The 13,923-nt window shown below is 35.6% G+C and overlaps 1 protein-coding gene across 11 annotated transcripts in view; it reads right to left on the reverse strand.

Moving 5' to 3' along the window:
- The window catches only part of Tenm2 (teneurin transmembrane protein 2), a 1,248,268-nt gene that overhangs the window by 799,366 nt on the left and 434,979 nt on the right, over positions 1–13,923 (reverse strand). For all 11 annotated transcript variants that reach the window (XM_087194517.1, XM_087194513.1, XM_087194515.1 and 8 more), the window contains one exon: positions 10,336–10,611. In XM_087194517.1, the coding sequence (XP_087050643.1) occupies positions 10,336–10,611 (276 nt within the window). The remainder of the gene's footprint in view (positions 1–10,335; positions 10,612–13,923) is intronic.

The following is a 13,923-nucleotide window of genomic DNA, read 5'->3' on the forward strand; positions in this document are numbered from 1 at the left end:
ACCATAAATAATCAACAATACAATATTGGCTTTCTTCAATATTTGTTAGTAATAAACTAAAAAAGTGGTACTTCTAGGATTCTGCTTTATTCTGAATGTCTAGAGGAGCTGAAACTGTTTAATAAAGCAATGAAAAGATAAACATGTCATATCAAATTGTTTAGGGCATGGTAATTATAGTCATTCTTATTAAAGAAGATTTGAAAGTGCCACAAGCTAGTACCCATCCGAAAAATTTAGAAAAGAGACAAAATACATTCCAAAATTAAAATGAGGGAATTAAAAATATAACAAAGATAAACTTAATGAAAAATAAAAACATGAGAGTAAATAATAGAGACAAGTAGAAAGCTTGAGACATAAATCTCTTTTAAGCCTGATTTTTAAAAAACACGAGAGACAAAAATATGAAAGATTGGGGAGAAAAAGGAATACATAATTGTAGTTACAGGAGCAATTAAGCATTACATGAGAATATGACTTCTGAAGAAGCAGCAAGGCTATAGAAGCAGATAGAATCACCAAGAAATATTAGCCTAGAATAGTTCTAGCTCATGTACACCTACATCACACTAACTGTTTCTTTAAAATAATATTGTGATCATTTCCCTTGTACATCGTAATATTCAGTATTATTTTATTAATCATTTGATTGAATGCTGTAATCACCAGAGTCTAGCTGTTGTAATGTTATATTCTCTATGTAGGCAGATACTGTTACACTGTAAGGAATTCTCCCTGTACTGGGTGAGCATGAAAATATGTACCTGCTCCTATCTTTCTGTTACAGTTTCAAATTAGATACTTTTCAAATTTTAATATCTTAATTATAAATATTCAGTTTTCATATGCTACTCAAGGGTTAATTTCTCCTACCCAAATGCCAAGAAGCAGGGAGACTCATTGTCATCTAGAAGTTTCTTGAGTCCTTCTACCTGGATTATTGCCTCCAAATCTGAAGCACAGCGTCTATATTGGTACCTTCCTGTGCAAATGTGTGTGTGTGTGTGTGTGTGTGCGTGTGCGCGCACATGTGTTTTAATCAGTGGCTTTGCAAAATTGAACAGTCTCTGGTCAAATTCTCTTTTAATAATTCTCTAAAATCTTCTCCGTTAGACTTTAGCTCCTTAGGATGAAATGCTGTTCTTAGTCATTCAGTTGCTACATGTTCATTGATGGAATTCTGCTGTCCAATAAAATCACTGTGTTTCAATTAGTCTGAATAGACCTTGAAATTTCTGGAAGACACTGGCCCCTGAAAAATCATCACCTTCACCCCACTTTCTTTCTCGAGCACCACAAACACTAGCTCTTGTTCATCTGCAATATCCAGCATCACATTTCTACTCCTAGAAGCCCCAACTCACACTTACAACCTAAATAAAACCGTATCTCCTCAAAGCTGCCTTTACTAGTTTCCTGCCATATAAAACAGTTATTTTTTATTTTTCTATTGACAACAGGCAGGATTTCTCTATAAATGAATAAGGGTGTTTGCTTTCTTCAATAACCAACAAAGTAAATGTTCTTAGCTATCTGCATAAGAAGTGAAAGTCAGCATAGGAAACTGAGAGAAGGAAGGAAGGGTTTCACAAAAATAGTAAAACATGGTCGGCAGAGAAGATCATGAACAATATAACAATCTAATAGGTTGCCTTAAGACAATGGATTATCAACATATTCCAGGAGGACACTGATTGCTTAGACTTCTTCTCCTAGGAAAAAATAATATCTAAAATAATAGTCATTCAACATTCTATGATGTACCTATATCCATCTAAAACTGGTGGTCACACTTCCAATGAATACATGTCTGCACTTGTGTAATCTGTCCTATATATGTCTATGTGTACATATACAATATGTTATGGGTTATAAAATGTAATCAAAATGGACATTTTAATGGAGAAAAATTTTTAAATGCTTATATTAAATTCCTAATATCTTTCCTGCATCCCAGTGAAGTATATATACTTAAACCATATTTTGGAGACATGATCCTACTGATTTTAAGAGTAGGATGGAATACTAGAGAAATTAGTTTTCAATGAGGTAACCAGAGGTTGTTAGATTCAGGGTAGGGGGTAAGAACGTTCTGGAAGAAGAGATGAGGGCGGGAAGGGCAGAAGAACATAGATGGTTAGATACTGAAAAGATGATTAGATATTGAAAAAAAATCTAGACGCCCCACCAAGTCAAAGTGATTTCTCTGTCAGACTCATAGTGATCCAGGGCTCCCCAGAGGAAAGAGTCCTTAGGTTGGACTTGAGAGAAAGTGGGCTCCTTTATGTGGACTCTGACCTATGTGCACTGGCCAGCATAATTGGCTGAAAGTATCTGAGACTTTAAAGAGCATGCTTCTTGGTGTGAGGGGATGAAAGAAGTTCAAGTCAAAGAAGGTCAACACAGGCATCTTTTTCCTTCCTCCCTTGCAACTGTACACTAAAATTTACCTGGAATTTGGGCAACTTCACTTTCTTGAAGTCTATCCTTCTCCAGAGCATTCTTTTTCCCAGAGGCACCTCTCCCACCATGCACACAGAATACAGATATACACATACAGAGACACACACAGAATAGCTGTGTACAATGCACAGCAATGAGCAGCCAGGCCTTAAATCTTTTCAGAAGTAAAGAACCTCCTACATTAAAGAATCTCCTTATTTGAGAGTACCATTTTCTTCAGTACTAAATTAAACAAAACATAGTTTTGTTTGCTTAATTAGATATGTCTATTTAACCAATATACATACCAAGTACCAAGCTTTTTATTCATGTCAAAGATCCTTTTAGATGAGTACATGTGTATTAGTTTATTTCTTACATCAGATGCATTAAAATGAAATCTCTCTGAATTTTCTCCCTGAGTCTAGCTCTCTTAGTGTAAGTTCATATCCCTTTTTTTATGGTTAACACTCACGGAAAAGTTGCTGTAATGTCAGGATCATATAAACCTCCACAAAGTTAAGGCCTAACCACTTATTTTCTAAAGAATGGTAACTCAAACAACTGAGTTGCATTTCATCAGGAAACATGCTTATACTTCAGTTACCCTTTCTTTTTCACAAATATCCCTGGATTGGTAGGATAATGGGAATACCAATCACAGGGAATGAGAGATCTCCCCGCATAATGCAGGGACCCTGCTGATTCCCCTTAAAATGTTTCTTGGCTTGGGCATACTGTTGCTCACTCTTACTTGTTCCCAGCTCAGTGTCACCCCATTTTGCTCCCTGTCTTTTGTCCTTCTCCCTTGGGGAGCTTGAGTTCTTCCCATATCACTGCTGTTTCCTCTCCTAGCCTAGGTTTTAGTATCTTTCACTTCAATGTTACAGACTCCCTAAACCACTTGCTGGAACCAAACTGAACGTAATTAGTACTTAGTTATTTTCACCATCTTTAATGGCTTCCTTTGGTAAAGCACTGGGTTTTTCTTCAATCAGTTGAAGTAGCTCAAGTTTTTAAGGAGATTTTGGCTTCATCTATTTTGTAAAAGCCCACATAGGTACATTCACGTGAAAATGGCTTCAAGTGTATATGAAATCATAGATTTTTTTACCTTAATTTTTCAGTACTTCAGGGCATCTTCTTGAGAAGATGGAAATCAAGTATCAACCATTTAAACCCTTCCCCCCACAAATATATAATTATTTTATTGCTTCTCAAATTAAACTGATTTTAATTTGATTTAATTTTATCTGAAGCATTTAAATCTAAATGACTTCAAAACATTTTAGAAATTTGGTACAGCAAATATATTTTGCAGATGAATTAAATTTATAAAAAGGAAATAATATTATTCTAAACACATGTTTAATTAAAATAAAATCATTGGATTCTAGCTTTCTTGCTACAATTTATTTATCTCTGATTTGCTGAAAGTTTAAGGCAGTCACGGTGGTTAATCAAGTACATAGCAAGGCTCAATCAGACCCATGGGCCAGCATGAAGGGCGCTCACTGAACCGAACCCCACCTTGGTCAGGGTTCCACCTAAATGTGCTCTGATTGGCTGCTCTCCTCTGGTCTAGATTTGTGCGGAGCAAAACCTAAATCGTCATCACTGAGTTTTCCTATGATTCAAGAGGATCCAAAGATAGAAATTCCAATATGAACTCTAACACTTTTAAAGTGTTAGTGATCTAATTTAGTAAATACCGTGCTGACTAAATAAAACAATTCGATGAGCTGGATTCAGAACCTGTGCTATTGACAGCTGCCCCAGGAATCTCTTATCCCATCTATGACACCTTCAGCATCACTCACACTATGGTTAGGGAAACCTGGAAAGTACAGTTTCCTAGGCAGTTCTTTCAGCTAGCTTTAAATAATACTCAAATTAAATCATATATATATATATATATGCACACATATATGTAATATATACACATATATAATATATACATATATTATATACACACATATATAATATATACATATGTGTGTGTATATATATATAATACCTACCTATCTGTAATTCCTGCCCTGTGTACAAACGTGTTACTTGAAATTTTCTTCCAATTGTGCCAGTTGCAGAATGGTTAATTGAAATGTTTTATTGTATCTCTTATGCTCTTCTCAGATCCTTTTTAGTTTGGTATTCTCTTCTGTACAGGTTCATCCTGATTCAGTTGTCCGCAGAAAATGTATACTATCTTAGGTTTAACTCAATTTATTTAGGATGTTAGTAATTGATTCATAGCACATCTATCTCTTACATAAATTTAATTTGATCCTTGACCAACAACAGTCAAACTAAAAATATGCCTGAACAATAAGGAAGAATGTTAGTTTTCTTACTGCAGAGGCTTCCAAGAGTGAACTGACAAACACATTTTGCCTCTTACTCTTACACTGCTTTTGCTACTGCAGTGAAAGTTAAAGTACTGATATCAGGAACTCAGGAGCTTAAAACCAAATGATTATCCACCAAGCCCAATGTCTCCCTGAGGGCCTGGAGATTACACGTGTAATAATCAGACTGCCCTTGCCAAAAGTGAAGCTTAGTGCTTCATTTTATTTATTGTATTTATTGAAAGGAGTCATTGCTTGATAGCCCCTGGGAGCATTAACAAACATGAAAGAAACCACCAAAGGAAAGAAAGAAATATATAAATAACTAAAGACCATGCCACTAAAGTTTATAATCTGGAACGTGCAGTACTGAAACAAGGCACATAGTCTTAAATTCTTTGAAGCACTCTGTTCTACTTTCAAGTAATGTAGCACTGCTTAATTTGCCCCAAACCTAAACCTCTCAAGTATCATACAAGCCCACCCCAGAATATCAGTCCTTTCACTTCTTGTTTAGATTTCCTGCCACGTGACCATGTGAGAGTCTCACATTGTGTTTCTGGCAGTAATTCTTATCAGCTGTTTTTCAGCACTGCAATAATCATATCTTTCAGATTCCCATCAATAAATGTGTTAAAAAATAAGGTGCCTTTAAAACCTCTACTCCCTGGATTTTTTTAGGGAGTTGAAGTAGAGTCATTAAGATGAGATCATCATTTCATTTGGGAATAGACAGGGCTGAGGACCCATAACATTTTGTTTCCTTTTTTTGTCAATCCATAATAACCCACTTAACACTCTTCTTTTTTTTTTTTTTTGGTACCGGGGATCAAACCCTGGTTTTTTTTGGTACCGGGGTCCTTGCACTTGCTCAGCAGCCAGTGAAACCACTGAGCTAAATCCCTGGCCCAACATTCTTCTTTTATAAATGTTACTCTGTCAAATTTGCAAGTATAAAAAAACTTTAAAACAATTTGATGTAATTGTTATCAAAATGCCTTGAAAATGTGTCCATGTTTTTTCCTGTTCTTAATTTTATTTTATTTTTAGGGAATTGAGACCATTTTTTCTTTAGGTTCCACAGAAATCTTTTCTATAATTTTGACTGGAAAAGAAATATCCCATATCAACATCAAAAATACAGTTAAATACTATGTATGTTTTCTGTAGCTAAGTATTTTACTTTTCTTATTCTTAATTTTTTTGTTTAAGAGCAAAATTGTGAATCCTTGACTATGTTTGCAGCTAATAGTTTCTTTGTCTTAGGAATTCTTTGCAGTTTTTAACTTGTGAGACAGGGTAGAAGAAAGAAGTAGATTATAAAATATAAAATAAATTTATATGAATGTAACAGTAGTAAAGACGTGTGAAAGTGGAAACTCATTGTCAAGTCTTGGACTCATTTACTTAAGGGGGCAAACCACCACCTAAATAATTGGGAAGGCGCTCTTAAAAAGAATTTAAGAAGACATTAAGAAATTTGGTTGGCATTAACAACTTACATTTTCCCTAGTACTAAATAAAACTCTTCCCACCCTAGGATTCATTCCTCTTATCTTGATTAACAAAGGGTAAGAACCTGGACATGCGGAATCTTTTCCCAGGACACAGACATGTTGCAGACCTCTGCCAAAAAGACTCATAATCTAATGGAAACATGTTCCACAAATAACACTTTATACAAATCCATTATGTGTTGAGACTCAGCTAATTGTATAAATACATTTTGTGAGATGCAGTAGAATTAATCCAAAGTTTATATTTTCAACTTCAAAGAATATCATGAGAATTATAAAACTCTTAATTGACAACAAAGGAAAATGTACATTGTTCTTCTTTACTTTGAGTGAAAACAGAGAGGTAAGACAAAGAATAAATTTCCTAACTCTGACAAATGCCAGATTTAATTCTCTGTATTTTCTGCTTTTCTATCCCATTGCCAAGCTTAATTTCTTTCTCTTTTTTTTTCTTTTTTAGATTTCCAATAAAATAATTGAAACTAGGATTATACACTGGGGGGAAAAAAGCTCTCAGGTATTTTTAAGTCCTCAAGGTGAACAAACCACCTAAGGGAGGCAAGAATACATAGACTAGATTTTGCATCTGTAAGGAGGCAATTAGTTATTCTTGTGTATTAGTGACTGCCCCATTTTTTCTGTAATTTAGGTGATATAAAGGGCTTCAACAAGGACATGTTATAAGTGGGACATTTATTGCTAAAACAAAAGGTACAATTCTAATTTAAAGTCATTAGGAAAGTCATTTGTACTGATGCAGTCCAATTTCAAGGAGCAAAAACTTGGTCAAGCTGCTCTCAGTTCTCATTGTCATTTCTAGCCAAGCCATCATTAGCTTAAAGTCAGAGATAAAGAACCTGATAAGATATGCCCAACCTGGGAATTTTATCTATTCAAAGCAACACAACTCCAGTCAGTACAATGTTAATTTTGCAGGCATGCAGAGAGGGTAAGATGCAGAGCTGTGAGTAGTAATATCTTTGGCCTGTCTATAATGTAAATACAGTAAACTAAAGCAAATTTATTTATGTGTTCAGCATGATGGGACTGTCAAGTCGGTGGGTCATTTTTGTCACAGAAGCAAACAGGATGTCTGATCAACAATGAGCTAGGATCTAGAAAGAAACATTGGCAACATCAAATCAAGAGTTTCATCACATAATTTTGAAGACTGCATGTATACTTAGGTTCCAGAAAGAAAAGTTGATTTTTGAGATCGGACTTCACTTGCTTACCCTGGTTAGCAAAATCAAAATCAGATTTTTTAAAGAGAAATTTTAAGTGCACATTGTGAAAAATCTATGTGTCAAATGATTCTACCATAAACTGAATCCCACAGAAAAGATTCATTTGATGACCACGTATCCTCAAAATTGAATTGAAGAGCTTCTTTCTCAAAGTATAGATTCTGTGACTTCCCCTTCAAGAGAGGAATACCTAGGAGACTATTGATTTGGTTCTGAAGGACACAGTGTTTATTACAGAGGCAGGCATTGCTGGGTACAAGTGTGAGAAATTAATGATGGCTTTGTAAGTGTCCATGCTGTGGTGTGGAACCAGTGGGGCAACTGTCAATCTATATGATAATGCATTCCCAAACTTCATAAAATCAACAATGTGAAAAAGCATTGATTTCTTTGTGAGCTAAACAGAATTTGTCAGAGAAAAAGAGCAAAGAGTTTAGTGAAGTTAATGCCCCAGGTTGCAGAGTTGCTTGTACCTTACTTGCTGTTTGCTCAAAGAGTTTAGGATGAGACACTTAAATTTCAAATTTTTCTTTCTTGACAAAAATGAGACCAGAACCTGCATTATGTACATATTTTGCATAAATGGCATACTGAAAATTTCTTAAAAAGAGGAAAGGTAAGATATTCTGTCTGGATATCTAAAAATAACTATTACCTCCCTTGGACTCTGGCTTCAATATCTCCCACAGGCTTTGCCAGATGCATCTACCCACAGAGCTGGATAGAGCTTCCAACTCTTTATACAATTCTGATTGTATTTTAAGGAAGATTACAGGAAAATCCAGATACTATTGCTAAGGGTTTATTGCCTATTAAATGCAGGATATATATATATATATGTATGTATATGTACATACATATATATACACATATATACACACACATATATATATGTATATGTACACATATATATATATACACATATATATACATACATATACATATATATATATACTCTCACAAAGTAGAAATTGTTCAAATATGTTCCACATAATATTGAAAAAAAGACACTAGTATTAGCCTACCAAATACATGATTAAATATAACATTTTCCCATCAAAACCAGTTTTATGTAAATTCAGGGCAAGAATTCTTTTCTCACTTGGCTTCTCCAGAAACCTTCCCTTCTTCTTGGTTGTGTTTAAGATGTAGATATAGATACAGATCTATAGATACATATATAGATATATAGAGATAAAACTTGAAAGAAAGGAGAGAATGCAGACTGTAAATCTGTGTAAACAGCCCTATAGAGATGATTTTTTTGTGGAGAGGTGAGAATGGCAATCATGGAGGATTCGCTAAAATGCCTTATTTAAAATGTACCATAAATTCTTGGATCACAAGTGATTTTGTTTATTAGGCAATCAAACTGCCTCCATTTAAATAGTATCTGACACACACAAACTGAAAAAGGACACCAGTAAATGAATTCAATGTATGCCTTCATGGAAACTTCTAAAAGTAATTTCCTATCAAATAAGCACCTAAGAATGTTGAATGTGCCAAGTGTAAGAATTTTGTTAAAATTCAAAAAGAGTCAAGTGCAGATTTTTCTTTGAGAGTATACCTTGATTAGCTACAGGAATGGAGGCTAAGTAAGACACATCCCCTTGTCCCACTGGAGAATAAATTATTTCAAAATTAAAGATAGATTTAAATGCAACAGGGACATCTTTTTGAATATATGCGACTTGCCCAGAAAATGATGTATTTTCAACAGTTTCAAGATTAAATGGTATTTAGCTATGTTTTTGCATTCACAACAAGCTGTCTGCCTGTAAATTTCTTTTTCTTTTTTCAATGAAAGAAGATACTTAAAGCTGCTCTAGCAGAAGTTTATAATATTTTTATATAAACATTCTTAACTGATCTATTTGTAAACATTTTAATGGTAATTCTTTTAGCAAATACACAGTCTATTCATAACAAACTGCACAGCATTTGATGTTTTCTTCATAAATCAGCTGTACCTATTGCAATTTATCTCTTAAAAACTGTATTTGACTAAACACAGTTCCGAGTTGCTAGAAAATCCACAAATAAGCACCTTATCTCTTAAATGACTTGCTCAGGCTTCCCTGTATTTACCGCTTAATGATCAGAGGCATTTAATTTTCAAAGTTTCATTAAAAGCCACCTACAAAGCTGATGGGTAGGCAACAGTGATTTGTGATGGAAGATGTGGCGAGCCATTAACCTACATGGGTACCAAGAGGAAAAGTAAACCTGGAAGAGAAGACTTTTCTGAAGACAATTCTCTCCCTATTTGTCATTATTAAACTCCAGAGCATGTGTTCCAAGTTTGATCTTCCATACGGATATGAGGTGATGTGCCTGGAAATGAAAGTCCAAGATAAGGTAGGATTCTTAAGAGATCTTCATGAAAAAAATAACCCAGGTTGCCATTTACTGAGAAGGAGAAATCAATACAAAGACCTAGAAATTTGTGCAGAGAGGACATTCTCTAGGAATAGGTCATAGTTTATCAAGCTGCCTCTTTTGCCATGTAATTTACTTGCTAATAAGACCCACTGACTATACCCGAATACTATGTTATCATCAAAATGTGATTTTAAAATTCTCTTCTCATTTCTCCTGTGCTTGAGAGTTGCTGGTTTATTTTCCCCCAGCTCAGCCTGGGTAGACAAGGTCGATTTAAAAGAAAATTGATGGTGTTATTATGCCTCTTTATTAAAAGACAAAAAAAAAAAAAAATCCCAAGCCCCATGTCCAGCAGTGCACAGAACATTCAAAGTATTTAAGAAGCAGGCCTACCGTTCTCATCGTCTGACTTATTTTCGTTGTCAGAGTCGGTCAGAGTCAGGGCTGAATTTTCACGACTGGACAGGCCAGAGCTGCGCCTGGATTTGATCCCTCGGCCCCACAGTCTGATGGCATGTTCGGGGGACATCCCTCCCTCGGTGTCGGAGTCAGCGTCGGACCCTGTGCTCAGGGAGTAGCCCTGGTGGAGAATTCCCATGTCTGAGCAGTAGCCGCTGCGGTGCGGGGAGGGCTCACAGATGCCCAGCTCCGCAAGGGTGAAGTTCGTTCCTAGAGGGACAGCAGTGGAGACAGAGATTAAAATGCGTGGAGTGCATATTCGTGTTCTCTGTATTCTTACAGGAAAGCAGACAGACTTCTTTGTCATGCAGCAAGTATATAGGACTGGCCCGGCACTGTATACAGAACCAGGTCTTGAATGAAACCATTCAAGACATGAGAGTGAGGAACAAAGGCAAACACCAGTCTTCCAATAGACTGTTCAGATTTTTTGGCGGGGGCGGGTACCGGGAATCAAACTCGGGGCCTCGCGCTTGCGCAGCAGGCGGCGAAACCACTGAGCTAAATCCCCGGCCCAGACTGTTGAGATTTAATTTCAGAGATTTTGAGGCATTTTGACCCTGTTGTCCAGGAAGTACTGTGTAGCAAAAATAAATAAACAAATAATGACACTGGACTTACCATGCCCAATGTATACTAAGTGCTTATTCAAGCATTTTTTATTTGCAAGTTTCATTGTACACTTCAAAAATATCTTTCTAAATTTATAACGTCATGAAGATAATACATTGCTGGAATCATTTTATAGACGAAGCAACTAATCAAAGATTAATCCAAAAGCACCCATTTAGATTGTAGCAAAACCTAAACCTGATCCTTTTTCAATCTATCTCCTTGTTATACAGCCTTGGCCCTCTAATAAGTAGAAGATGCAGCTAGAAGACCAGGAAGCCTGTCCTGCTCGTCCATTGGTAGCATCCTTATTTGTGCCAAGTCTTTTGTCTCTGGGAGCCCTGGTGTATTTTTGTAAAATCTAGGTATCCACCCCTTAAGTTAAATTTCTCTAAGGATCATTATGGGCTTCATGTCAACTTATTTTTTTTAAAAAAATATATGTAACATATTACTGAAGTCAACATAAAGGATGAAGTGCAAGTTTAAACATAATATCAAATAATTTCTCTTTGTTAACAATTAAAACCACCAGTAGGCTATCCCTATGGAAAATAAATGTGTGCATATGAGGGACACACAAAGCAGCACCCAGTGGTTGATGGGAAGCAAAGCGAAGGGCATTTTTATTGAACACTTCAATTACCATGTATCAGAAGCTGGGCGAGGTACTTTATAGGCTTTATCTCACTGAAATCTCATAACAATTCGGGAGCTTATGTTGTTGCCATCAGCACTTTACAAAGAGAGTTTGAATACTGCGTCCAACCTCACACCTGAGCCAGTGGCCGATCCATGATTCACCTGTGTCTCTGCAGACCCCTATTCTGTGCTCTTCCCACAGTGTCAAGCAGTCTCAATGAAAAGTCAACCTGGTAACATTTTCTTGCACCTAAATGCTCTATTTATTTGTGTGTCATTCAGCTTCATAAAAAGATATTTTAAGGCTTCAATGCAAATTAGATGAAATCACATGGTCCACTCTATTTATGGACAGAAAAAGCTGATTTCTTTTGTCTTTAACCAATTTATGATGATGAAAAGAATCCGTTAAAGAAATGCACTTCTATGCTGCAAGTGGAGAACATCTTATAAATAACACCAAAGCCAAGGGGCAGCTTTCTATATATACAGTATTTTTATTACCTTATAGTCATTTTGATCATTCATCTCTCCAAAATTTAATAACAAAACTTTACACTCTATGATAATCCATATATGAGATATAACTTTTCAACTTTTATTTTAAAAAGCACTAAACTATTTGTAGTAACTCAGTGGGACTTTAATTTGTAATAGGTACAAGTATTTTTATTCTGTTTTTAATTTTCTTTCTTCACTGTACATTGATCTTCCCACAACCTTATTGAACTGTGTGCATGGAATGAACCCAATTCCGCACATAATTGTTCCTGAGATGTGAGACTTATTCACTGAGGATCTAACCCAAGTACATACTCTTCTGGGCATGGGGTGGTCACCAACTACATGTGTGGGAAGAGAGAAGTCTTTACTGCCTTTGGCACAGGGCTGAATGTTGCTGTTTATTTTCTAGTCATCATTTATCAGGCTGGCCTGAAACTCTCTGCCTGGTGTACTCTGCTCTGCTTCCCTCATAATTAGGTATTGTCTCATAATTGTACACTAAAAATGCTATTTCTGTCTCACAGTCTACAAAAGAGAAAGTGCTGAAAATATATATATATGACCTGTTTCTATGTTGGTGTTTTCCTTACTCTGAAAGAAGTGGAAAAAGATGTTTAGTATTCAATTTTTCCCATCTTATATATAGAGTTCATGAAATATTATTGCTGCATTTCCCTAGATAAATAAAAATGAGCCAAACTAAAACTAAAACATATTCTATATGTTATAGTTTTTAGCTATACAATACTTTTAAAATGGAGTGAGTATGTACTAATGCAATTTCCCTTATAGCTTCTTCTCATCTCCTCATCTAGCCAAAGGTTGAAAGACCTTATGGGGAAAAAACAGATGTTGGATTAGAGAATGCTTATTTACAGGGCACCCTACATACTTTTTGATGTGAGTACTAGTGATAATAGGTAATAGAAAACATAGGACATGAGAAGTAATGGAATAAACATGGTATCCTTTTTTACTGCTCTATGATAAGAAATTTAAGTTGTTATCTCTACGTTAAAGCAAAGTGAAATTATCATGGAGTAAGTAAAAACTGCATAAATATTAAAACAATCATAAATATTGTCAAAGCAAAAGTACACTTTAATAGTTTCAACTTCAAGTTTAGCTTCCAAGCTACCAATGAGTAGTGCCAAAAAGAAAATTGGAAATACTGCGCTGAATTCACAAGGAAAAAGCAAGTGAAAAATGATTTTTTTCTCCAAAACTGAAATCATTTCCTAAAAAAATTACTTTCTAAATTCATTTTCATCTTTCAACAAAAAGTATCTTCTAAATTCATCTTCATCTTCATCTTTCCAATACCACATGTTCTCCAGAATTCTTAATTCCCATCTTTCTGTTCTCAACTAACACAACAAATAGAAACTTCAATCTAATTACCTGGCACAGATGGGGCCAAGCCTTGCTCTGGCTTGCTGGCTTACACCACAGGGAGCTGGTAAGCCATAGAGTAAAGAGGGGAAAGCTGGCCTATCATTGATTAAATCATTCAACACACACACACACACACACACACACACACACACACACACACACGTTCCTTGTGATATGCTAGGCATTGGGATATAACTGGAAGCATTATAAAAAATACAGTCTATGACATTTACAGCCTAATTGGGAAAGAGGCATTAATCAAAGAATTACATAAACAAAATGCAATCTATACAGTAATAAATACCCTAGAAAAAGAAAGGGAACCATAAGCGGCCATGTAGGGTCAAACCCTTCATGGTTTCATGGCTC

This window comes from Heterocephalus glaber, unplaced genomic scaffold (genome assembly GCF_053883595.1).
Source record: "Heterocephalus glaber isolate CG9 unplaced genomic scaffold, H.glaber_assembly_v1.0 deba00001606, whole genome shotgun sequence".
Taxonomy (NCBI): Eukaryota; Metazoa; Chordata; class Mammalia; order Rodentia; family Bathyergidae; genus Heterocephalus; species Heterocephalus glaber.